The 25,967-nt window shown below is 48.5% G+C and overlaps 1 protein-coding gene across 1 annotated transcript; it reads right to left on the reverse strand.

Annotated features, from left to right (window-relative positions):
- emilin1a (elastin microfibril interfacer 1a) lies at nucleotides 1-25,692 on the reverse strand (the record flags this gene model as incomplete). Its single annotated transcript, XM_079215146.1, has 12 exons — nucleotides 1-413; nucleotides 2,308-2,442; nucleotides 2,534-2,551; nucleotides 2,660-2,785; nucleotides 3,124-3,538; nucleotides 4,945-6,222; nucleotides 6,936-7,172; nucleotides 7,257-7,365; nucleotides 8,363-8,462; nucleotides 8,761-8,966; nucleotides 11,025-11,141; nucleotides 25,595-25,692. The coding sequence occupies 12 exons, from the start codon at nucleotides 25,690-25,692 to the stop codon at nucleotides 94-96; spliced, it is 3,159 nt and encodes a 1,052-aa protein (XP_079071272.1). The 3' UTR covers nucleotides 1-93.
- Between the last annotated feature and the right edge of the window lie 275 nt (nucleotides 25,693-25,967).

The raw sequence follows: 25,967 nt of genomic DNA on the forward strand, positions 1-25,967 counted from the left end.
GAATGAATCCAGTCTTCAGTCCCCGTGACTGTCCCAGCCAGCGGCTCTGTCTCTCTACAGGTTGAGACCGGTCACTGTAACCGGTCACTCCGATCAGACGCTCTCGTACAGCAGCGTCCCGCTGAAGATGGTCAGCGGCTCCGAGGAGAACGCCAGTTTGCCGGTGACGAGGTCGATGCAGACCGTGTCCCCGGCCTCCATGGGCAGGATGACGTTGAAGACGGCCACGGCTCCGGGGATGTGCTTGGCCTCCGCCATGGGCTTCTCCAGGCCCTCTGGCTGGTAGCCGGCCGAGTCCACCCGGGCCACGCCCCTGTTGGACTTGGACAACACCGCCTCGATCTTCATGTTCTTATGGCCCGTCAAGATGGCGCTGAAGAAGTACTTCCCACTCACTGGAGCTGTGAAATACCCTGAGGGACGGAAGCATGGTGGACTTAATGTTGTGTAAGAGCTCAGACTCCCTCATTTCATCACAGGTCACTCTTGCATTCCTGTTAGCTAAGGAACATGGCGGGTCGAAGGACAACAAATTAGAATTTGTTGTTAGAAGGACAACAAATTAGGGGTGGGAATCACCAGAGGTCCCACGATACGATATTATCACGGTGCTTAAGTCCCGATACGATATTATCACGATACTTAAGTCCCGATACGATATTATCACGGTGCTTAAGTCCCGATACGATATTATCACGATGCGTAAGTCTCTATACGATATTATTACGATGCTTAAGTCTCTATACGATATTATCACGATACTTAAGTCCCGATACGATATTATCACGATACTTAAGTCTCTATACGATATTATCACGATGCTTAAGTCTCGATACGATATTGCGATATATTGAGTATTGCGATATATTGCGATCTATTACCTTTTTTTCAATCGCAAATTGTCCCCAAAGGAACACTTTTTTTATTGCAGCAAAATGTTGCACCTGAGAAACTGAACTGTATTACAGTCTACATAGTCACTTCATTACTACAGTCTACATAGTCACTTCATTACTACAGTCTACATAGTCACTTCATTACTACAGTCTACATAGTCACTTCATTACTACAGTCTACATAGTCACTTCATTATTACAGTCTGCATAGTCACTTCATTACTACAGTCTACATAGTCACTTCATTATTACGGTCTACATAGTCACTTCATTATTACGGTCTACATAGTCACTTCATCATTACAGTCTACATAGTCACTTCATTACTACAGTCTACATAGTCACTTCATCATTACAGTCTACATAGTCACTTCATCATTACAGTCTACATAGTCACTTCATTATTACAGTCTACATAGTCACTTCATTACTACAGTCTACATAGTCACTTCATCATTACAGTCTACATAGTCACTTCATTATTACAGTCTACATAGTCACTTCATTATTACAGTCTACATAGTCACTTCATCATTACAGTCTACATAGTCACTTCATCATTACAGTCTACATAGTCACTTCATTATTACAGTCTACATAGTCACTTCATTATTACAGTCTACATAGTCACTTCATCATTACAGTCTACATAGTCACTTCATCATTACAGTCTACATAGTCTCATCATTCAAGCTGGATGTGCCGGAGAGGGGGCGGGGCTTATCTCTGTGGCATTTCCGCCATCATCATGAAAATAACCACAATTTATGCTTTATACTTAGATAGTTTTGGTTTGATTTGCCCTTGAGATATCGCCATATTTCTGCCACCATTACAATACAATTGAGGGGAGGGGAATTGTGTTTGAGGCGCTGACATCATTGACGAAGCCTGGCGGGGCAGAAATGAGTCCGAAAACCAGGAAATGAGTCAACATTTTCGCATTTCCGGTGTTCCCTTGTTTCAAAGTCAATGGCTTTTTGGTCAGATGCCTGAAATAAAGTCTGTGGCTCAGAGGTTTTAACGTTTTGTTCTACGCCCTTCACGGCCTCGATGTGTTCATGTGACCGGGGTGTTCCTTTGTCGCCCAACGTTATTACTTCTGCCAAAAATCCTAAAAGTGGAGTTAATTTAAACCATCATAAAGGTTTGTTTGCCACAGAGATTATTTTCTGCAAGAACCCAACATCTAATGCGAAAGTCCTATTGGCTTTTTGTTGAGAGAACCAGTGTGACGCTAAACTTAGCGGTTAGCCAACAAAAGTACGTCATCCATGCACCTCACCACTGAATGTAAGTGCTGGCAGTAGATTTCGGCGAGGGATGTTGAAAATAAACTTCTAAATGGCCATGATGTTTAGTAATTTGGGTTATCTGATCCGGCTGTTCAAATTCCAGACCTGACACTCACCTGTTTTGGGATTGTAGACCTTATTCTCGTTGACGAACATCTCGTTGAACACTATGGTCCCGGCGCTTCTCATCGGGCGGGTCAGCGCGGCGGAGAAAGAAAGGCGTGGCACGTGGGCATCCGACCCTGCAGGACCTGGAGGGGAGACGGAGGGCAGTGAGTACGAAAGGAGAGATGTAACAGTAACGAGTGCTTTCATCTGCTGCTTAGTAAGAACAACTCATACCCTGTTCGCCTCTGAGACCTGAGGAGGAAGATGAAAGAAAACTGTGATCAAAATGTATCAACAGTGCAGCTTGACAGCTTGTGAACCAGTAGATGTTGACTTGGAGACAAAGCTTGTTGTCTTTACCTGGAGGTCCAGCTAGTCCCTGCTTGCCCTCCCTGCCCTGGGGTCCCACCCTCCCTTGGGGTCCGAGAGAACCCTGGGTTCCACGCTCGCCTCTCTCTCCGCGGGGGCCCGTCAGACCAGGTGGACCTGGGGGAGAAGCATATCTGATGAAACGTCACAGCTGGGAAAACAACGTCTCGAAAGAAAAGGCTCTCCAACAAAAACACACTCTGTCTGAGGAGGATTTTAAAAGCATGCACAGTAGGCCAAGAAGGCTAAGACATTTAACCCGGCGTTCCTTTCACCCTTGTGTTTACTAAAACTCCTCTTTCAGACAGATTGTAGACTTTGAAGGCTCTTTAAGTGAACGCTTCTCAGAATGAACGTCTGGATTCTGTCTCTGGTCCAGTTGTCCCTCACCCTGACCTCGCCTCCTGCCTCCCTTTCGACTGACTGCTATCTCTTGTCCAAAAGTCAAATCTCACCCTTGAAGTCCTGCTCGATGAAACTGTGGAACTCCTTCACCAGGTCCACCACAGACGAGTTCAGTCTGTGCACGTCGGAGTGGACGTTCACCAGCTGAACGCTCTGGATGTCGTGGATGAGCTCTCCGTGAGACGTCACCGTGACATTGAGTCCATTGACGCAGCTCCAGAGCCCGGACACGTGTTGCTCTAGGCCCTTCCTGATCCTCTCCAGGCCGTCGGAAAAGGAGTCCAGGCGCCCGCACACTCCCTCCAGCTTGGAGAGTCTTCTCTCCAGGCCGTCGGCGGACCGCCGGCACTCCCCGACCTCCGTCACGTAGTTGCTCCTCAGTATTTGGATCTCTTTGCCCACGTTGTCGAACTGAATCTTGGAGTCATCGACGTGATCGGTCAGGTCCTTCTGCAGGACGTCCACCTGGTAGAGAGTGGGGGAAGCGCCGCATGAGTTTCTTTTGACAAAGTTCTACTAAAAATATACTTCTCTCAGTCTTTGCTTCCATTTATTTTCCTACGGTATCTCACACACACACAAATATGTAAGTGTGTTATCCGAGCGTGTCCGTCCAGAGTGTTTCCCCACTATAACAATATTATGTGAAAACACTGTTGCCAAGATAACCACGAGGCCGGTATGATTGACATTGAGTTGTTTTCAAAGTCCAGGAAGAAAAGTTATGTTTCAATAAAACAAATCAGCGCAATTACCTTCATTATGATCGTAGTAGTATGATCTTGTTTCATTCTGAGGGGCTGGTTCTACTCTAGGTATGCAGTAAGTGCTTCCCAACCTGGGGGTCGCAAGACAACTCTGAGGGGTCATGAGGTGGGAAATCATATTGTGTTCCACAGATTCCAATTATTTTGACTTTAGCCACATTAGCAGCGAGGCTGAAGGCATAGCGGCTTTTAGTTGAGGGAAAGAGTCGATACAGGAACTTCCTGGGTTGGCCTTCAGAAATGCGTCATCCCTGCAGCCCTCTACACCCGCTTAGCATCCGTACGTTAGCATTGTCATTGTGAGCATGTTAGCATTGATCATGTTAGCACGCTGGTGCTGATGTTAGCTCAAAGCACCGCTCTGCCAGGTCCCCATGAACGCAAATCTGACAGTGTGGCCAAACGTTGGAATTTCAATTTCCGGATAAGTCACGTGATGCCATTCGACCCACAAATACTTGTTTCCCCTATAAGCTTACATGAGAAACAAGACTTCCGTAGCTCAGCGAATATATATTTTTGAGGTAAATTGGCTTCCCAGTACAAACACATGCATCGCCCTCATTTAAATCATTAGGTCCTTACGTTGTAAAAATGCACTAATGGCCAAATCCAGAGTTATTTACCTTCCTCCATTCATATGAATGAGCCAGAGAAGGAGTGGCTGCTAGCATGGCTGTAGTCCCTTCGTCTGGTTATTGTAAAATACCAAACACCTTGACCTCTTCAGATGGGCAGTCGCTACCATTGACCGTACTGATGTCACGTCTTCAGTATTCTTTCTGGAAGATTTGGGGGTTTTAGGCACTTGAGAAGAGTTTATATTCTACAGTCAAAAGGCTGATTCTATTCAATATTTGTATTTTATTATGTTTTTTTCTTGGCAGAACGGAAAAGGTTCAGTAACCATACCTATACCTTTAATCATGAAACAATAACACTGAAGACGGAAAACTGTATTCCTCCGTTCAGACCAGATCCACTCCTTCTTACCTTTCACAATAAAATGCCTCGAAATGTAAAAGTTGCAGGCGAGTATTTTGGCGTGTGTACAGACCTTTTAGTGGCCGCCACATCATCCCCATCATGGACACACCATCTTACCTCAGAGATGATGTTGTCCTTGGTGTTGCTCAGATCGGTCAGCGTGTTCCCGTGTGTCTGCACAGTCCTGCCCAGGCCCTTCAGGGTGTCATTGATGGAGCTGAATGTGACCATGACCCCGGCCAGCTGTCCTTGGATGGACTTCAGATCCCCCCCTAATCTGCCGCTGTGGACGCCGTGACCGTCCAGGCGTTCCTTCAGATCGTTCACGTCCACCTTACACTGACCCGTGCACTCCTCCACATCCTCTCTGAGCCGCCCGACCTCCTCCTGCAGGTTGGAGCACACCTGAGAGCAGGCCGACTCTCCCGAGTCGACCTTCCTCCGCAGATCCGTCAGCTCTGCCTGGCACTTGCCGAGGCCGCTCCCGGTGGAGTTGGCGAGCGAGCGCAGGTCAGCCTCCACGCTGCCGCAAATGGAACAGTCCTCCAGATCGCGGCCCAACGTTTCGACCTCCGTGAGGATCCGGTTGAAATGTTCGCCGCTCTCCCCCGTCACGGCGGTTATCTTTTTGAGGTCGTCCTCCAGGTCGATGACTCTGTCGACCAGCGAGTCCCCTGACACGGACAGGTCGTTCAGCTTGGTGTTAAACTTCTGGATGTCCTCGTGGTTGGCCACGACTCTCCACTCCAGGGTCTTCACCGTGTCGTCGGTCTTGCTCGCTTTCCCGTTGGGCCCGCAGGTCTCGTTGCACATGTTCGCGGTGGACGCCAGCCTTCTGTCCAGGAAGGCCGTGACGTTCTCCAGCCGACCCAAACGCCGGCTGTGGTCGGTGACTGTGTCTCCGAGGACGGACACGTCCAGCTCCAGCTTGCCGATCTTGAAGCCGTGGTCGTCGAGGCGGCCGAGGACCAGGTTGCGCAGCTGTGTGACGTCCCTCTGGACGGCGTCCTTCACGTTGTTCCCCGTGTTGGTGCACCTCTGCTCCGTCTTCCTCACCGTGCTGTTCAGCTTCTTCTCCAGTTCTCTCAGCCTGCCGGTCAACCTGTCCTCCGTCACTCGGCCCTTCCCGCCGCCCGTCCCGGCCAGCTCCTTGTCCAGCCGGCCTTTCACGACGTCGCACTTGTTGGCCGTGGAGGCGACTCGGACCTCCAGAGCGGACAGCTTCTTCTCCAGCTCGCTGACGGTGCTGCAGCAGGCCTGGGAGCGCTGCGTCTCGCTGCGGGAGACGTCCAGGCTCTGCCTCAGGTGCTTGTCCATGGAGCTGATCAGCTTCTCCAGGCCCTGGATGCGCTCCCGGTCCTCTTGCTGCTGGCGCCTCAGGTCCTCCACGCCGGCCTGGTGGGAACAGGGATTACGAGGACTGGAATTAATTTGCTGGATGTATTGTTTGTATCGATGATGTTTTGAGGTGTCTGCGTCCCAAATTGTCTGATTAGAAAGCAAAAAGCTTTGAATGCTGAGCATCAAGTGGAGTAAAAGGGCTACAGTTTAACCAGCAACTGGCAGATCGGAATCAGATACACTAAACTGTGAGTTTATTTGGCTTCTTCAATTTCAGTGAACAAGAAAGCAATCTACTTATGAGGCTTGAAAAATCAGAGACATCTTTAAAATCTCTTCTCAAAACTTATCTTTTCAAAAAAGCCTTTCATAAGTTTTAGCACAGTGTTTCTATTATTTTTATCTTCCTGCTGTCTTTCGCTTAAAGTCCTGAAATGTTTCAATCTGGGTTTAACCTTTTTAACTCCAACTGGCCCCCATATGGGTCGTTTTTATTTCTGTACTTTTGTTCCCCGTGATCAAGTAGTCGTATGAACCCCATTGAGTTCTATTACTTTTGTGAAAAAAAATGTATATTTTCCAAAGAATTACTTTTATACCATATTTTGATCACAACTATGAACATGCATGATCTAAGCAGATCCTCATTGCTTTCCTGCTCCAGGCAGCAGAGACCCACAAGGGAGGGAAGCAGAAACACTTCACCGCCACGCAGACCAGAGGTCACACAGTGTGGAGGTGATTCATTATTACATGGTGAGAGTCACCTGGCATGAAGAGCAGGACAGAGACACCCTTCTCTCCAGCTCCGTCAGGATCTCCTCCTTCAGGGTGCTGAGCTGGTTTCCTTCTCCTCCTCCTTCTTTTCCTCCTCCTCCTCCTCCTCCTCCTCCTTCTTCTCCTCCTCTTCCTCCCCCTCCTCCTCCTCCGGCCTCTCCGTCCAGCTCGTTGCCCACTCCGTTCACCAGGTGGTTGTTGATGTTGAGCAGAGTCTGGTCATGGACCTGAGCAGGACAAATGTGCACATGAAGTTAATACAAAGTCGACCCTTAGCTTTTGAATTGTAAGCGTACAGGTGGTGTTTTTACCTGAGTCCGGTTGTAGAGATGGTCCAGCTTGGTCTGGATGCTGTTGATGGTTTCCTTCATGTGGGGCTGAGCTGAGTCAGCAGGGACAATACCTCCATTCAGACCAGGCCTACGAAGAGGAAGAGGAGGAGGAGGAGGAGGAGAAGAAGAAGAAGAAGAAGAAGAAGAAGAAGAAGAAGAAGAAGAAGAAGAAGAAGGAGGAGGAGGAGGAGGAGGAGAAGGAGGAGAAGAAGAAGAAGAAGGAGGAGAAGAAGAAGAAGGAGGAGAAGAAGGAGGAGGAGAACGAGGAGGAGAAGAAGAAGAAGGAGGAGGAGGAGAAGGAGGAGGAGGAGAAGAAGGAGGAGGAGGAGGAGAAGGAGGAGAAGAAGAAGGAGGAGAAGAAGAAGGAGGAGAAGAAGGAGGAGGAGAAGGAGGAGGAGAAGAAGAAGAAGAAGGAGAAGGAGGAGACGGAGGAGAAGGAGGAGAAGAAGAAGAAGGAGGAGGAGAAGAAGAAGAAGGACAAGGAGGAAAGAAGAAGAAGGAGGAGGAGGAGAAGAAAAAGAAGAAGAAGAAGAAGAAGAAGAAGAAGAAGGAGGAGAAGAAGAAGGAGGAGAAGAAGGAGGAGGAGAAGGAAGAGAAGGAGGATAAGAAGAAGGAGGAGGAGGAGAAGAAAAAGAAGAAGAAGAAGAAGAAGAAGAAGGAGGAGAAGAAGAAGGAGGAGAAGAAGGAGGAGGAGAAGGAAGAGAAGGAGGATAAGAAGAAGGAGGAGGAGGAGAAGAAGAAGAAGGAGGAGGAGAAGAAGAAGGAGAAGAAGGAGGAGGAGAAGAAGAAGAAGGAGGAGGAGGAGAAGAAGAAGAAGAAGAATTGAGTTGAGATTCAGGTTTTGGTCATAAAACTAAATATGACATCATAAAGGACGATGTGAGAGTAATTGTCACAATACTTCTGAATATCCACAATCTCAATATTTCTAAAACTTGAAAACTCTCATCTCTACATGTATGTTAATAAACAAGAGCAACCTCACTGAACTGCTAAAATGTATAAAAATACATTTAAAAATCATCATTCTAATGCAGCAGGTGAAACCCTCATGAATGAAAGGAGCTGAAGCGGCGCTCACGTACAGCCGCTGGCTCATGCCGTGGACGGTGGCCTGCATGCTGTGCAGGTCTTTGCTCAGACCGCGGACGGTTTCCTCCAGCTGCCGGATCTTCTCCCCGTCGCCTGGAGACCAAGAAGGACCAATACCAATATGAAATGGAGGAGATGTGGCGTCGCTTATTTAGTCGTGAATATTGAATGTTGTATTTTTATTGTAAAGATTGAACCCACGTTCTCAGGGGCTTTAAGGGAAGTCAGCGTGTTACATGGTATGTTTCGTATAGATCTGCTTAAAGTGGTCATTCTGCTCTGCATATGGACTTGAAACGTAAGACACATGCATTCACGCTTCAGACTGACACTATGCATGTGAGAAAACATCTTGAGCATGTTCCTGTTTTCCCCAAAGTGACTTCCTCACCGTCTCGGCCCCGCCCCGCCTGCCCGCCGCCTGTGTTGAGGCCCGTCTGCGTGACACGGGGTCGCCCTGCGCTGGTCTGGGCGTCGCCGATGACCTTGGGCCCGTCGTGGCAGTCCTCCCCGGAGTAACCGTGGCAACACTTCCACTCCATTTCCGTCACCATCTTGTAAGCCACCTTGTACCTCGGCCTCCTGTAAGTCCGGTAGCTGAGGACGGAAACGGAAATGTCAGAGAGGAAAGGTCGTCGGGACGTTTCATCCGCTCTGGTTTGGAAATGCTGGTGGGACGGTCCACGGGTTTAGTCCAGATGGAAATATCTCTTCAACTATTGGATGGATCGCCCTGAAACTTCATACACACATGAGTAGCTCTTGAAGACTCACCCTAACCCCAATCCTAGTTATTGTTTGAGTTGTGTTTAGAGGTTGTACATGGGGATTATATATTATTGTAGCCCTGATTTTTATGTTTAATTTGATACCTAACATGTATTTTTTTATTTTTTGAGGATTTATACCATGTTTTTTTCTTGATTTGTACCTTGTGACCTGATATAAAAGGGTCCCCATTTTCAAAGAGTTAAACAGATTGACATTCAGGGGGAATGTAGGGGTCCATTAGTCGGTTGTTCTGGTCCTAGTCGACTAAACGTTATGAGCACATCTCTGGTAAATATAATTGTGGTGGCAGGGGTGTGGTTATGCTCAGCTGCAGAGGGGGTGGGGAGGAGCGGCTCAGGGAACAGGTGCCGTGATGAGGCACCTGCGGCAGCTGCAGCTGAACATAGCCACACCCCTGCCATCACAATAATATTTAAAGTGATGCTTTTGTGTGATTCTTTGTGGAGGAACTCATTTGTACAGATCTGTCCATTAAATCAACAAATCGATCAGTCAGCGAGTCGTGCGAGTGTTAGCCGACTAAGAATTGTTAAAAATCTTTTATACCTTTGTAGCCCAATTCCTGCTAAACACACCTGAACATTCCCTCCTGTTCTTGCTGTTGAACTACGACGGTGAGCATGGTAGACCTCATGCACCGTCATCATGTTAGCGTCATTAGTGGCTAGCGTCATCAGTGGTTTGCGTCATCAGTGGTTAGCATTTAGCTCAACGCACCATGTGCAGCCTCACAGAGCCGCTAGCATTATGTGACTGGTGACTTGTGTCCAGGCTACTTGAGCTGTGAGCGATCGTGACATTGAGACCTAAAGTTTGTAGCATGATCCCGACGACCCAGTCAGGGACCCGTAACGGTCCCTGAACCCTGCATTGAATACCACCGCTGTACACTGCTGCAGTTAACGTGCACTGAGCCTCCGGCAGTCTGGGAAAAGCTCCAAATCGCCTGCTGATGAGTGACGATGGGATTAAGAGCTCTTTGTAAACTACAGAATGTTATTCCTTCCTATTCTCCAAAACTGCATTTAGCCCGTACTAAATCTTAATCTGCCGCCCAGAGAGATCTTAAAAATGTGATGTTTTATTTGGATAGCTTCATCCTTAATGTGTCCTTCAGCTCTGCAGTGTTACAGTAACAATGCAATGAATAGAGCTGAATTGGCCGGAAGTCTCACTAAAGATTTACAGCAGCGTCTCCCATTAACAAGCTCCGACTCGCTCTCCTTCACGCCAACCCACAAACATCACTCGAGGTAATCGCGGGGGCCTTTTTCTTCTGCGCCACAGAAAAGACTTCGTCTTCCAGCTCGCCGCTCTGGGAGCGTGAGAAAAAGGGATACCGACAGAGGGGAAAAAGAAAAGAAAAACAGGAGCAGGAGGAGGAGTTGGAGACGGGGAAAGAAAGGAGGAGAGTCGTAAAGAGAAAGACGGAGGAGAAGAGGTTGTTTTTACAGGGTGGGAGACCAGACTGCGGTGCCTGGAACCCCTGACGGCTTCATTCTTAGCATAGCCTAGATTTAGGGCCGAGGCACGGGGGATCAGGTAGCCGGGCCGAGGGTCAGACGGCAGGGTGAGGACTTCAAAAGAGGGGAAACATCGGGAGCGCTTGATTCATGTTGTCCTGCCAGCATCCAACATTCGGAGAAGAAAATCCTTCCCATCCATCACATCCAGAGTGAATGTGCGCCGATATTTGTAGTCTTGGATGTCCCCGACGGTCTGGAAAAGAGCTCAGCGGATTCAGTATCCACAGACAGGAAACAGGGGGAGAAGACGGGTTTGGATGGAGGACAGGAAGTCGGGACGACAGAATACAGATTAGATCCTCCGAGAGGAGGATTCAAAGGAGAGGGGGATACTCACGCGACTCGGGGACATTGGCCCCAGGTGCAGCGCTGATAGTCCGGCTTGATGTAGGTCTCCACCCCGTCCTCCATCACGCAGCTCACAGTGCGCGTCACCACGTAGGCGCACCAGTTCCTGAGGAGCACAAGCACAAGGAAATGAGTCAGGCGTAGACCCAAACTTAGCGGCGCTCTCACACTCTGTGTATACGCTCTTTGTTTTCCAGGCTGGAACGGATAAAAGATTGGCACAAAATACATAGATATGATAAACACAAATCTGGACACTTGTTTGAGTTTCTAGATCAATATCTCAAACCCCGGGAACTGATTATTATTTTCTGTGCAACATTCAAGAGAAATTGTCAGATCGGTTCAGGATAAGTGCACGATTTCAACAATGGCTGCCATTGTATGCCTCCACAAACACACACACACACACACACACACACACACACACACACACACACACACACACACACACACACACACACACACACACAGCATATGCACGAGAAAAAACTACCATTGGTTATATTCCTCGTTGGAAAATCAAGACATGGAGCTGAAAAAGTGTCTGCGTAGATCATTACGATGAATCATTTGTAATAAATGTAACGTATATACGACATGAAAATGCGGAATATACTCTCATGCCAATTTTTTGCATTAAAACTATATTTATGAGAGCTTTAGAGAGTTGCAGCACAGAGTTTGAATAGATTTATGCAGGCAGAGGGCCGACCACCTGGATCCTGTTGACCCAGAGCAACGTCTGATGTATATGTCCAGGGCTTTTATTGTGAAAAGGTAAGAACAGAAGGTGTGGTGTGGTCTGCTTTGCCTTTGTCAAGGTTGAAAGGAGCAATGAAGTTTGAGGTCATGGTTCGGACTACAGACCTCCGGTTTTGAAGAGTGAAGCCGATGCTTCATGTCTTAAACCTGTATTCTCTCTCCTGACCACCAGGGGTGACTCATCTGGTTGTATAGAAGTATATGCTTCATGTCTTAAACCTGTATTCTCTCTCCTGACTACCAGGGGTGACTCCTCTGGTTGTATAGAAGTATATGCTTCATGTGTTAAAGCTGCATTCTCTCTCCTGACCACCAGAGGGTGACTCCTCTGGTTGTATAGAAGTCGATGCTTCATGTGTTAAAGCTGCATTCTCTCTCCTGACCACCAGGGGGCGACTCCTCTGGTTGTTTAGAAGTCTATGCTTCACGTGTTAAAGCTGCATTCTCTCTCCTGACCATCAGGGGGCGACTCCTCTGGTTGTATAGAAGTCTATGCTTCATGTGTTAAAGCTGCATTCTCTCTCCTGACCACCAGGGGGTGACTCCTCTGGTTGTATAGAAGTCTATATAAATGACTCTACTTCTCTCTTCATTTATTCCCTCAGTAAACATTGTAAACATGAGTTTATGTCTCAATCTCTAGTTTCAAGTCTTCTTCAATACAGCATGATGTTCATTTAGTACATGATGCTCATTTAGAGTCAAACAGACCATAAAGCAGGGGACGCTTTAGGGCAGGGCTACAAGTTGATTGACAGGTCGCTATATTATAGAGCCGTATATGTCGTCTCTATGTCACTCCACATTCCAAATATGGCAACTTACGTTTATTGGTGGCAAAAAACAACAACAAGGCTGTAATCCAAGATGGCCGAACTCAATAACATCAGCTCACAAGCCAATGGGTGACGTCACCATGACTACGTCCACTCCTGATATACAGACTATGGCTTCAGAGCCTCCGTGTTGTTGAACACTATCGTGTATATCTTGCATGTGTACCACGTAACCTGAAAAAATTATGCCGCTTTTTAGGAAAACTGCTAGTTTAAGAAAAACAATATTCTGATATATTTTATGGTCCAATGTGCAAAGGGCTTTAATCTGATTCAGATTAAGCCTGGATTCACACATTGTGTCCACATGGGTGGATAAAGTGAACTCACAGAAACACGGAGCAACGTGAGCGTTTAGTTGGAGTCGTGTTTCCGACCACTTGGCGACTGTTAGGGGAATATTCACTCCCAGTTAAGTACTTTCCCCTCTTCACCAACTCTTGAGGGAAATATCTAGTGCAGCTGACTGCTCCGCCTAATGTCCTCCAGCCCAAAGGGCAGATAGAAGAGTCTACATGTGACTCATGGGGTCCTTCTCTCTTGACCCTCAGATGTCTCTCTTGATAACAGCCGTGGATAGGTTGAAGACGCAGACGTCCTTCAGCTGCTTCCATCATCGTTTTCATATTACCCAGAATCCCCCATCCCGATGGTTATTATGGCCAATTAGTGTCCTTCAGATCCATCGGAGCGGAGCTGTGAAGGCTGTAGGGACAGAAGAGGGAGCACAAGGAGTTCCTTCATGCTGGAGAGCTTTCCTCACTTCGTCTGTCTCCATGTCTCCATGTCTCCAGTCTTCATGTCTCCATGTCTCCATGTCTCCAGTCTTCATGTCTCCATGTCTCCATGTCTCCATGTCTCCATGTCTCCAGGTCTCCATGTCTCCAGTCCTCCAGGTCTCCATGTCTCCAGTCTTCATGTCTCCAGTCTCCATGTCTCCAGTCTTCATGTCTCCATGTCTCCATGTCTCCAGTCTCCATGTCTCCAGTCTTCATGTCTCCATGTCTCCAGTCTCCATGTCTCCAGTCTCCAGTCTCCATGTCTCCAGTCTTCATGTCTCCATGTCTCCAGTCTCCATGTCTCCATGTCTCCATGTCTCCAGTCTTCATGTCTCCATGTCTCCAGTCTCCATGTCTCCAGTCTTCATGTCTCCTGTCTCCAGTCCTCCAGGTCTCCATGTCTCCAGTCTTCATGTCTCCAGTCTCCATGTCTCCAGTCTTCATGTCTCCATGTCTCCATGTCTCCAGTCTCCATGTCTCCAGTCTTCATGTCTCCAGTCTCCATGTCTCCAGTCTTCATGTCTCCAGTCTTCATGTCTCCATGTCTCCAGTCTCCATGTCTCCAGTCTCCAGTCTCCATGTCTCCAGTCTTCATGTCTCCATGTCTCCAGTCTCCATGTCTCCATGTCTCCATGTCTCCAGTCTTCATGTCTCCATGTCTCCAGTCTCCATGTCTCCAGTCTTCATGTCTCCTGTCTCCAGTCTCCAGGTCTCCATGTCTCCAGTCTCCAGTCCTCCAGGTCTCCATGTCTCCTGTCTCCAGTCTCCAGGTCTCCATGTCTCCAGTCTCCATGTCTCCATGTCTCCAGTCTCCAGTCTTCATGTCTCCAGTCTCCATGTCTCCAGTCTTCATGTCTCCAGTCTCCAGTCCTCCAGGTTTTCATGTCTCCATGTCTCCATGTCTCCAGTCTTCATGTCTCCATGTCTCCATGTCTCCAGTCTACATGTCTCCATGTCTCCATGTCTCCAGTCTTCATGTCTCCAGTCTTCATGTCTCCAGTCTCCATGTCTCCATGTCTCCAGGTCTCCAGGTCTCCATGTCTCCATGTCTCCAGTCTCCATGTCTCCAGTCTTCATGTCTCCAGTCTCCATGTCTCCATGTCTCCAGTCTCCATGTCTCCATGTCTCCAGTCTCCATGTCTCCAGTCTCCATGTCTCCAGTCTCCATGTCTCCAGTCTCCATGTCTCCATGTCTCCATGTCTCCAGTCTTCATGTCTCCATGTCTCCAGTCTCCATGTCTCCAGTCTTCATGTCTCCTGTCTCCAGTCTCCAGGTCTCCATGTCTCCAGTCTCCAGTCCTCCAGGTCTCCATGTCTCCTGTCTCCAGTCTCCAGGTCTCCATGTCTCCAGTCTCCATGTCTCCATGTCTCCAGTCTCCAGTCTTCATGTCTCCAGTCTCCATGTCTCCAGTCTTCATGTCTCCAGTCTCCAGTCCTCCAGGTTTTCATGTCTCCATGTCTCCATGTCTCCAGTCTTCATGTCTCCATGTCTCCATGTCTCCAGTCTACATGTCTCCATGTCTCCATGTCTCCAGTCTTCATGTCTCCAGTCTTCATGTCTCCAGTCTCCATGTCTCCATGTCTCCAGGTCTCCAGGTCTCCATGTCTCCATGTCTCCAGTCTCCATGTCTCCATGTCTCCAGTCTTCATGTCTCCAGTCTTCATGTCTCCAGTCTCCATGTCTCCATGTCTCCAGGTCTCCATGTCTCCAGGTCTCCATGTCTCCATGTCTCCATGTCTCCAGTCTTCATGTCTCCAGTCTCCATGTCTCCAGTCTTCATGTCTCCATGTCTCCATGTCTCCAGTCTCCAGTCTCCAGTCTTCATGTCTCCAGTCTCCATGTCTCCAGTCTTCATGTCTCCAGTCTCCAGTCCTCCAGGTTTTCATGTCTCCATGTCTCCATGTCTCCAGTCTTCATGTCTCCATGTCTCCATGTCTCCAGTCTACATGTCTCCAGTCTCCATGTCTCCAGTCTTCATGTCTCCATGTCTCCATGTCTCCAGTCTCCATGTCTCCATGTCTCCAGTCTACATGTCTCCAGTCTCCATGTCTCCAGTCTTCATGTCTCCATGTCTCCATGTCTCCAGTCTCCATGTCTCCAGTCTCCATGTCTCCATGGCTCCATGTCTCCATGGCTCCGGTCTCTATGTCTCTTTTTATTTGTATTTCTTGTCCTATGCACCTCTCTCTCCCCATCTCACTCTTTTTCTCACTCTTGCAGTCTCCTTCCTGTTTCCTATTTCCTTCCTCACCCCTTTTCAACTAGTTGTTCTTCTTCCTCTCTGTGTGACAGCGCTCCTCTGTTTCTCTGAGACGAGGAATCCCAGAGCCGTGGACTGACAGCCGGAGTGCATCACGCTGTGTCCTCCCTGCACCTCTCGGCCTGCTGGTCCTGCTGCCGTACGCGGCAAAGCACTCATTAACTCACTCATTGTTAGAGGTGTTGTTTTTGTTTAAAAAAAACACATGTTCCCATATTCCTCTTTTACAGTATTTGCTTACGTCTCAGGGATTTCTGCCGTTGGGTCAACGGACCCTTTAACATTAAAATAACAGATTCAGAGTCCATTCCTCCTCATAAATAACATCTTTGTCCCGTTGCATGTTTCCGTGCTGATGGCGGTCACACTGGAGCTGTCGAGCCTCGCAGGCTTCCAGGTCCCGCTTCATGAAGAGCGAAGGCCAGACCGCCGCTGCAGAAACCTCTCCCAGTACGTTTTTGCTGATTCTGCATATTCACAGGATGCCGCTGGTGCCATGGGTGGATTCAAAGTGAAATCTGGCATGTCCTTCTACTGGAATCGACGCGTGTCCCGTGAGAGGTTCCTCACAGCGCTCCACATGGCCTCCTCTCGCCACGCGTTGAGCCGCGCTTTGCTTGTGTAGCTCCATTTCTGTGGTTTCTTTACGTTACATTTAATACTTCTATCAGAGCTCGGAGCGCCGGTGACTCATTGGGGTTTGCCGCCATATCTGTGGTTTGTTACACTGCAGTGTGTCTGTTGGACTGGGAAGTCTCAGAGAAACGGGAGTCTGACGTCTCCGTCAGGATGCACGACATGCAAAGAACCCAGAAAGAAGGCGGCGGCGATGGATCCGGTTCAGCGAGGCCCGTCCTGCTGATAGGTGACCCCGACGGGGGCTCCCGGGGTCACAATCGGTCCCCCCAACGGGGGCTCCCGGGGTCACAATCGGTCCCCCCAACGGGGGCTCCCGGGGTCACGATCGCACCCCCCCCCCTGACGGGGGATCCCGGGGTCACGGAGAAAGCACAGAGATGGCTGCGATTCCTCGCTGACGGAGAACAGGCGCCGCGTTCTACGTAAATAAACCGAGTCATCTCCTTCTCTTTTTTCTCTTTCTTTTCTCCACTGAGCAGACACAGATGTGTAAGAACCCCCCCGTTAGCGTCCAAAAACACTCACACTTACTGTACACACACACACACCTCCCCCTCTATGACGGTTCTCTTTCCATCTCTCCATCATCCAGCTTCTCCCGCCGATACATGAGAGGAGCCTTTATATGTGTGGGAGGATGACTAAAGTGTGAGAGTGTGCTTCTAGGCGTATGCCCTTCACATTAAAACTTTATGTCTTTATTAACATAAGTACGGGGTATTTTCAATGGACACCTTGAAAACAACATTTCAGCTCCAAACCGCTGGCTCTCCTTCTCTCTTCCTCTCCTCCTCTCCTTCTCTCCTTCTCTCCTCCTCTCTTCCTCCCTCTCTTCTCTCTAGAGCCAGCGTAGAGTCAGGCATTCCAAACAGTAATCCTATGAGGTCCCATTATTCCAGATGGCTCAGATGAAAGTCCACTTGGCATCTTTTCCATGAGCGTAAAAAGCAATTAGAAGCGCACACACACACTCACACACACACACACACACACACACACACACACACTCACACTCACACACACACACACACACACACACACACACACACACTCACTCACACACACACACACACACAGACACTGATGCTGCGTTCACACCAAACGCGTTGTGAATTTGACTACATGCAAAGTCAATGCACAGACGCGATTACGAAAAAGCTTACGTTATCAGTAAATGTTTACAACCGCAATATGTATTTGAATGTTCATGAGGCCAGATCATAAAGACGGAGATGTCAAACCGGAGAACAATGCGTTCCTTTAAACGCTGGAGGAACCGCTACGGCTCGTACTGCTGAAGCCTCAGCACTTCATGTAGAACCCGGGAGGTTAGACTGTGAGCTGCTCCCGGTGAACCCGTCGCTCCTCATAACGAAGCTTCTGTCTCGTAAAAACACAACAAACGTTGTTTTATCGTGTGTGTTGTCCAACACCATGTTCCACTTTCACATGTGGGAATACTTCAAAGTTGAGATTGAACCGGATGGTTCAGCAACTCCACATCTGGTGAACTCAAGTACAGTGAAGCCATCAGCAGTCTGTATGCCGTTGTCACATACGTGTGCATATTCCATGCTAATGAAACCGTGAAAACATTCCTATTTAGAGTTATCTAACTATCAGGCAAGGACTGTCTGTGTCTGTCTCTCTGTCTGTCTGTCATGTGGCGACAAGGGGGCGACTCATCTGGTTGTATAGAAGTCTATGCTTCATGTGTTAAAGCTGCATTCTCTCCTGACCACCAAGGGGCGACTCATCTGGTTGTATAGAAGTCTATGCTTCATGTGTTAAAGCTGCATTCTCTCTCCTGACCACCAGGGGGTGACTCATCTGGTTGTATAGAAGTCTATGCTTCATGTGTTAAAGTTGCATTCTCTCCTGACCACCAGGGGGTGACTCCTCTGGTTGTATAGAAGTATATATAAATGACTCTACTTCTCTTGATTTATTCCCTCAGTAAACATTGTAAACATGAGTTTATGTCTCAATCTCTAGTTTCAAGTCTTCTTCAATACAGCATGATGTTCATTTAGTACATTATGGTCATTTAGAGTCAAACAGACCATAAAGCAGGGGACGCTTTAGGGGCGGGACTACTTTGTGATTGACAGGTCGCTAACAGAGCCGTATACAGGGTCTCTATGCCACTCCTCCTCCTCCATATGTGGTCGCTTCCATTCACTGTTTGCAAAAGGTCAAGATAGCGAAGACCAAACGACAAACTCTAGACTTCAAAGCATCAGCCCACAAACCAGCGGTGATGTCACAGTGACCTTGTCCACTTGAGCTTTAAACCTTTTGGGCCACATAGAGGCAAGAGAAACTAGCTGTGAACAACACAAACATATTACTACCTCACAAATTGTCTTGGCAACCCTTATCAGGGCTTTGCAGTTATGTTTGTGTCCGCCTGGCTGAAGCCTGTCCAATATCCAACCTTCGTTAGCTGCTAAAAGCTCCACTGTGTGAACTTTGATCCGTCTCATATTCGGTGCTGCAGGCAGCGAACAGAGCAGCTCTTCTGACGCTGCGTCTGGAAACAACACAATGAGAGCGGTGAGAGTCAACCAAACAGACGCGGGTGGTAAAACCCAAACAGTGTGCAGGTCCCATCGAGCTTCAGAACGCCTCCTGGCAAAGCGAGTCGGGCAACCAGGCGTCAAATGTAAGTAACGGGGGAAGGTGTTGTTAATGCTGACATTGAGCTCTGATGTTGAATGAGGAGGTTCCAACCCCAGCTACTGGCATACAAACAGGAAGTCAGGGGTACATTTGCCTGATTTGATTGGCTGCCTCTGTCAATTGTGACATAGAGGAGCCGGACGACTGGTGCTGAACAGCTGAGAGTGTATTATAATATTTGTACACGCGTTCCTAGCGACGGGTGTAATCAGCATTCTGAACACATGATGAAACACACACTCCAGGAAACAGACTGAAGAGCGTGAGCTCAAACCGTCCCATCAGGACAAAAGGCTGTTCAACGTCACACTTTAACACCCAGCCGGCTACACAAACTAACAACACACTCACATGCATGGTAGTTGCATCCGGTAATTACCACAAAACACACATTGTCCCCCGAGACACACACACACACACACACACTCTGATCACGGCAGCGAGGCGTCCATAGCACACGTCTTGTTTGTGTTCATTGAGCCGGACTCCTGCACCTGACTGAGCAGCGCTTCCTTCTCCATCCTCATACAGCAGCAGACGCCTCACAGCTGACGGCTCTACCCACAGCGGGGCGCTGCTCTCCGGAGGAGCACTGTGGGTAAAATCTGGAACAATCATTGACAAAAGTGACACGGGGAGTAGGTGGGAGGAAGAAGGAATGAAAGAGAGAAAAGGGGGAGGGGGAGGAGCGGAGGTTTTACTACGCAAACAAAGAAAGCACTTGGCGGCGCCTATTGTTGAGGGATCTTTCATTTAGCTTCAAGGGGAAGGCCCGAATGAGTGGATGGAAAAGGTGGGGGCGGGTCTCGCTGTTTGAACTGCGACCCCAAAGGTCAAGCAAGGTCAAGCACCGCCCTCACCCTCCAACGTCCTTGTAAAGGTACACCCCTTTACCGCCGGCAGACGACCACGAGCACACAGCCTGGAGGAGTCATGGAGTTTAACATGGTTATTTCCAGGCCTGGAAAAAGGTTTAGTAAAAGTCATGTAAATGTGTTATATTCATGTGTTCATGACTTCATTTACGCTGAGTTTGAAATCATGAATATGCTTTTAAAAGAATATAAGCAGGCATACATACAGGCATCTATATAAATGTTTATTCTTTTAATCAAACTATTGTCTCATTCATTTGTGTCATTCAAGGTTTACTGTATGCTTTGTGTTCTCATTGTTAGTTTAAATACTACATTTACTCACTTTTTACTGTTTACACCCAGATTTCACTAAATGCTTGTGATGGACATTTGGTTTAAAGTCATGTAGAAGTCATGAATCCATTGGTCAGAATGTGTATGAACCCTGACTCTTTCGTGGTTGAGCGATCGCACGCCGGTGGACAAACACAAAGGCACACACACACATTCCTCCAGCCTCGCTGCGCCATCAAACACACACACACAAACACACACTTGCTCACGTCTCTGAGTGTTTGGCCTGGCGGTCACACAGACACACAGAATGTCCGCGGTGGCGTTGGCTTCAGCGTCGCTGCTCAGGTCGTCTGTCCCTTCAGAGGGTTCGTGGCTCGCTTGAATTTTCACCATTCATGAAGGCGTGTGCACTTTGAGGCATAAGTCTCCTCGCAGGCCGTAATGCTGCACTCGCCAAAAACAGCACGGACTATGTATGCAGGTAGAACTTCAGTTTGCCTGCTCTGGGGACGAAACAGAGAGCTCAGCATTTAGATGTCTGCCTCCATGTACTTACAGGTCGAGAGGTTGGGAATGGATCCAAACCTCCGTAGCATTCTGTACGTTTCTTAAGCAGGGCTTTCTGAAACGAAAAGCATGCTGGGAACTATGCTAACGGCTGTGACTGGAGAGCATCCCATTTCCCACGTTGCATTACCATATTTAATGAGATTTGTTCGCTGCACTAATCAGCAGAAAATCCTCACAGATGAAGTGAGTTTGGACGTTCTTCTGTCAGGACGAGGAGACTCACTGCAGTCCATTCTACCACAACTAGAGCGGGGCCTCTTCACCATGTACAGTGCATTCTGGGAAATATACGGACTGTACTTGATCTGCGCTTTTCTAGTCTTCCAACCACTCACTCTAACACGACACGTCATCATTCACCCATTCACACACAGGGGCCAGCATGCAGGGTGCCCCCTGCCATCAGGACCACCATTCACTCACAGCAGGCTCAGCTCCAGGAGCGCTCTGGGGTCCGGTGTCTTTCCCAAGGACGCATCCACACGGACGAGCGGAGCCGGGGATCGACCCTGTGACCGCTGAGTCACAGGGGCCACGATATACGACGCTCTCAGAAGAGGTCTGAACTAACGCTGATGAATGAAAACGCCATTAGCATAATGCGTAGGTATGGAGGCAGAGAGAGAAATATCATGACCATGAGTTCGGCTTCATTGCAGCCCGGTGTGCTGTCGGAGGAGAAAGTGCTACAGTGGCATTTTTATGATTGATTACTGGTTGTGATTCTCAAATATTGGTGGCAAAAGGCGGCGTTAAAAAGGAGCCATTGCTATTTTTACTCTGAAAGTTGATGTTTAAAATCAATCATCTGTTGTTGATCTCTCCTTGCGTGCAGTGGCATTGATCTGGAGCAGTAAGAGGCATGAATGTCCTGATGGACGAGTGACAGGATGTTTGCTCTGCTCATTGTAATAAAATACATCATTATATGTACTGTAATGTGTCTGTGATTAGAGTCAATACCGTAGTGAACGCAGTCACCTATTGGTTTGAAGCCTTGAGTTTGGCATTTTGGCCGCCGCCATCTTGTTGATTTGCAACCAGAAATGACAGGAGAGGCAGAGCTAAGTATGAATGAAACACTTTGATCAGGATTCATACGGTCATGGAAAACCTGGAAGAGTCATGGAAGCCTTGGTCAGAATGTGTATGAACCGTGTGTTGGTGACCAAATGAACTTTCCTGAAGTGCAAACAGACTGTGACAGGGTTAACGTTGTAGGACAAAATAAGACCGGCCGAGGTATCGACCTGTCAATCATCAGGTAGCCCCACCTTAAAGCCTTGGTTTATACCTAGCAGCCGGCTCCTTGTGGCGCTGCCTGGCTGATACCCACCACAGGGGTGTGGGAGGAGGCGGAGCAGAGGACTCAGATTGTTCCATAAATGGGTGAACCCATGTGTCGGGCCTCCTTCGTGCTCGGGGACGTTGTCACCCAGAAGCAGCCCAAGGCTTTCCCCAAACTGCCACCGCAAACTTGGAAGGACGCTCGTATGTAAGATGATGCTGCAGCATAAAGGCTTCCTTCATGGACTGAAGCCCTGGACTTGGCTTGTCCACGTACGACATTATTGGTTATCCTCAGGCTAATGCAGCGGCTCTCACACTGTGGGGAATTGCAGGTGGGGCGCGATTTCTTTAGAATCCTTTATTAATCCCAGAGTGGGACATTATTCTCTGCATTTGACCCATCCTCACACACATATGCAGGTTAAGGTGATTTGCAGCCAATTTGTTTGCCAAATATTAGTAAAGTTCCGCACTGATAGAACTTTATTTGCATTGTTCTAACAAACAATGTTGAAAAAGCACAGATGGAGGAGTCACAAAAAGCTATTTCAATCTAAATTCAGCATTGACCATTTTGTTCGAATTTTAACAAAATGGTTAAAATGGTCTGAATTTTGAACATTTTTCTTCCTCCAAAGTGGGGCGTGACAGAAAAAGTTTGAGAACCACTGAGCTGATGGTCTCACAACCAAGTGCTTGTCTCTTTGGCATTACGGACTTTCCTGCCAGTCCACCAAGCCTAAGGCCATAAGAACCGCCTATTGAAGTGTGCATGTGTCTATCTTCATGGTCCTGTTTCGCTAGCGGATGGGAATAAGTGGAGTATAAGCATGATTCATGCATCAGTGGCGATGTCCTCCAGACTGTATGAGCCTAAACAGATCCGCGGTCCACCTCCTCAGGCGGGATGAGATGTGTGGGACCGTCCCGGGTCGTCCTGAGACCCTCGTGCCTTCAGTCATCCACTGCCTCCATACGGAGACCTTCACACATCTGTCAAAACAGATCAATGGAGTTCAAACAGTGTCAGAGGGGAAAACCGCACTCCCCCCGACATGTCACTGTGTGTGTGTGTGTGTGTGTGTGTGTGTGTGTGTGTGTGTGTGTGTGTGTGTGTGTGTGTGTGTGTGTCACAGAAAGGAGAGCAGGCCTTTGAGGACCCGGTCTCCTCTTCTTCTGCTGTCAGTCTGTCTTTTCTCCTGTTGCTCCGCCCCTCCTCTTCTCGCTCTCTCGTCCTCTCTCGTCACGCCTGCTCGCCTCTCTTTTCTTTTCTTCTCCTCCTCTTGTTTGCTTCTCACTCATCTCAGCCTCAACCCTCCGATGCTTCATCCCTCCCACCCTCAGAACCACCTATCCTCCTGGCCTTTGCCGCCCAGCAGCTCACTCTGATGTGGAGGGAAACCTGATGGACGCCATCGCAGCAGCTCAGCTCCCAGAAGCCCGACGCACACGCACACGCGTTAAACGCAAACACATGCCGGCAGACGCACACCACATGTGAGGGATGGCCTTCATTCACTCCCTCGCCTTTTTACAGACACACACACACACACACACACACCTCCGCTCTCAGAGGATCAGTGAACCCCGTTCGATCATTCATTTACAAACACACAAACAAGTCACACATCTGTCCGCAGGGTCGTCCAAACACAGCATGACATGCTAATAACACGGGGCCCTCAGGCATGACATGCTAATAACACGGGGCCCTCAAGCATGACATGCTAATAACACGGGGCCCTCAAGCACGACATGCTAATAATGCACTATGTGTGCAGCAGCAGCACAATAAAAACATACATGTGTCGGCCCGCTGACGGAATAACGGCCTCACAAGGATCACTGATCCACAAGAGACTTGTTCCCCGATCACTCTGGTTTGGTTACTTTATTTGTACCAGTAGGTAGACTTGGTTTGCAGTAGAAACCAGTAGAAACCAGTAGAAGCCAGTAGGAACCAGTAGAAACCAGTAGAAACCAGTAGGAACCAGTAGAAACCAGTAGGAACCAGTAGGAACCAGTAGAAACCAGTATGAACCAGTAGGAACCAGTAGAAACCAGAAGGAACCAGTAGAAGCCAGTAGGAACCAGTAGAAACCAGTAGAAACCAGTAGGAACCAGTAGAAACCAGTAGAAACCAGTAGGAACCAGTAGAAACCAGTAGGAACCAGTAGAAACCAGTAGAAGCCAGTAGGAACCAGTAGGAACCAGTAGAAACCAGTAGAAACCAGTAGAAGCCAGTAGGAACCAGTAGGAACCAGTAGAAACCAGTAGAAGCCAGTAGGAACCAGTAGGAACCAGTAGAAGCCAGTAGGAACCAGTAGGAACCAGTAGGAACCAGTAGAAACCAGTAGAAGCCAGTAGGAACCAGTAGGAACCAGTAGAAGCCAGTAGGAACCAGTAGGAACCAGTAGGAACCTGTAGAAACCAGTAGAAACCAGTAGGAACCAGTAGAAGCCAGTAGGAACCAGTAGGAACCAGTAGGAACCTGTAGAAACCAGTAGAAGCCAGTAGGAACCAGTAGAAGCCAGTAGGAACCAGTAGGAACCAGTAGGAACCTGTAGAAACCAGTAGAAACCGAGGTGTCCAGACCAGGATCCCCGTAGAGCCCATTCACCGTTACCTGACTGGAACATGCTGTTTACCAACATGGTGACTTCTCCTCCAAACGAGGACCCCGGGCCCCTGAACCGCTCTTCACTGCACCAGTATAGTCCCTGTAAAGCAGCTCGGGCCCCTGCACCAGTATAGTCCCTGTAAAGCAGCTCGGGCCCCTGCACCAGTATAGTCCCTGTAAAGCAGCTCGGGCCCCTGCACCAGTATAGTCCCTGTAAAGCAGCTCGGGCCCCTGCACCCCATGAGGCCCCTAGTGTGAGAGACCTGATCCCCAATAAGAAGATAAGATCTGGTGAAGTTCTGCAGGAGATGTGTTCTCATTACTTTCATGAGGGAAACGTTTCTTCAATTCATGAATTATCTGTAAAAAGTCTTATTTTAATGTATTTAATAGACGTATTATCTATTATTTGAAGGAGAATATTAGAGATGTATTGTAATGTAGGATTATGTTCATAATCAATCATTTAATCATGTATTTGTTTTGACTAGTCATTGAATTGTTTCGACCAGAACCAAGAACCACCAAGTCTACCAGCAGAAACACACACACACACACACACACACACACACACACACACACACACACACACACACACACACACACACACACACTCATCTCATTTAACTATTTAAAAATATGTGAAGCTCACTGTGATCACAGGAGCTTCAATGTGAAAGGACACAATGAAGCTGCAGCTCTCCTCTGACACACACACACACACACACACACACACACACACACACACACACACACACACACACACACACACACACACGCGCGCGCGCGCAACACGAACTTAATTCCATTGCACAACTGCACCGCAACATTGGGCACAAACACACAAACACACAAACACACAAACACATGCACTTCCAGCATCACACATGGAGTGAGTGACATGAAACACACACACACACGCGCGCACACACACACGCACCCACACACGCACGCGCGTCCTACCTGTGTCTGCTGGCCGCCCTGGGCCCCGGCTGGACCCCGGACAGAGCCCAGCTGACCCGGGCCCAGCAGCAGCAGGCGAGCAGGAGCAGCGCGTTCATCCCGCGTCACGCAGCAGCAGCAGAAGAAGAAAAGAAGAAAAAGAAGAAAAAGAAGAAGAACGTCGTTTAGCTCCACTTGGTCCTGGAAGAGTCTGGCGGTGACTGAGGTCTTCAGCAGAGCCGTGACGTCACGGGATGACGCGGCCAGTCAAGTGCGTCTCAGAGGAGGAGCTGGAGTCTGACTGCTGCTGGGGGAGATGAGGGGAGGGGGGAGAGAGAGAGAGAGAGAGAGAGAGAGAGAGGCCACGAGCAGAAAGTTTCCTGTCAGAGCTCCA

The sequence above is a fragment of the Taurulus bubalis genome (genome assembly GCF_910589615.1).
Source record: "Taurulus bubalis genome assembly, chromosome: 3".
Taxonomy (NCBI): Eukaryota; Metazoa; Chordata; class Actinopteri; order Perciformes; family Cottidae; genus Taurulus; species Taurulus bubalis.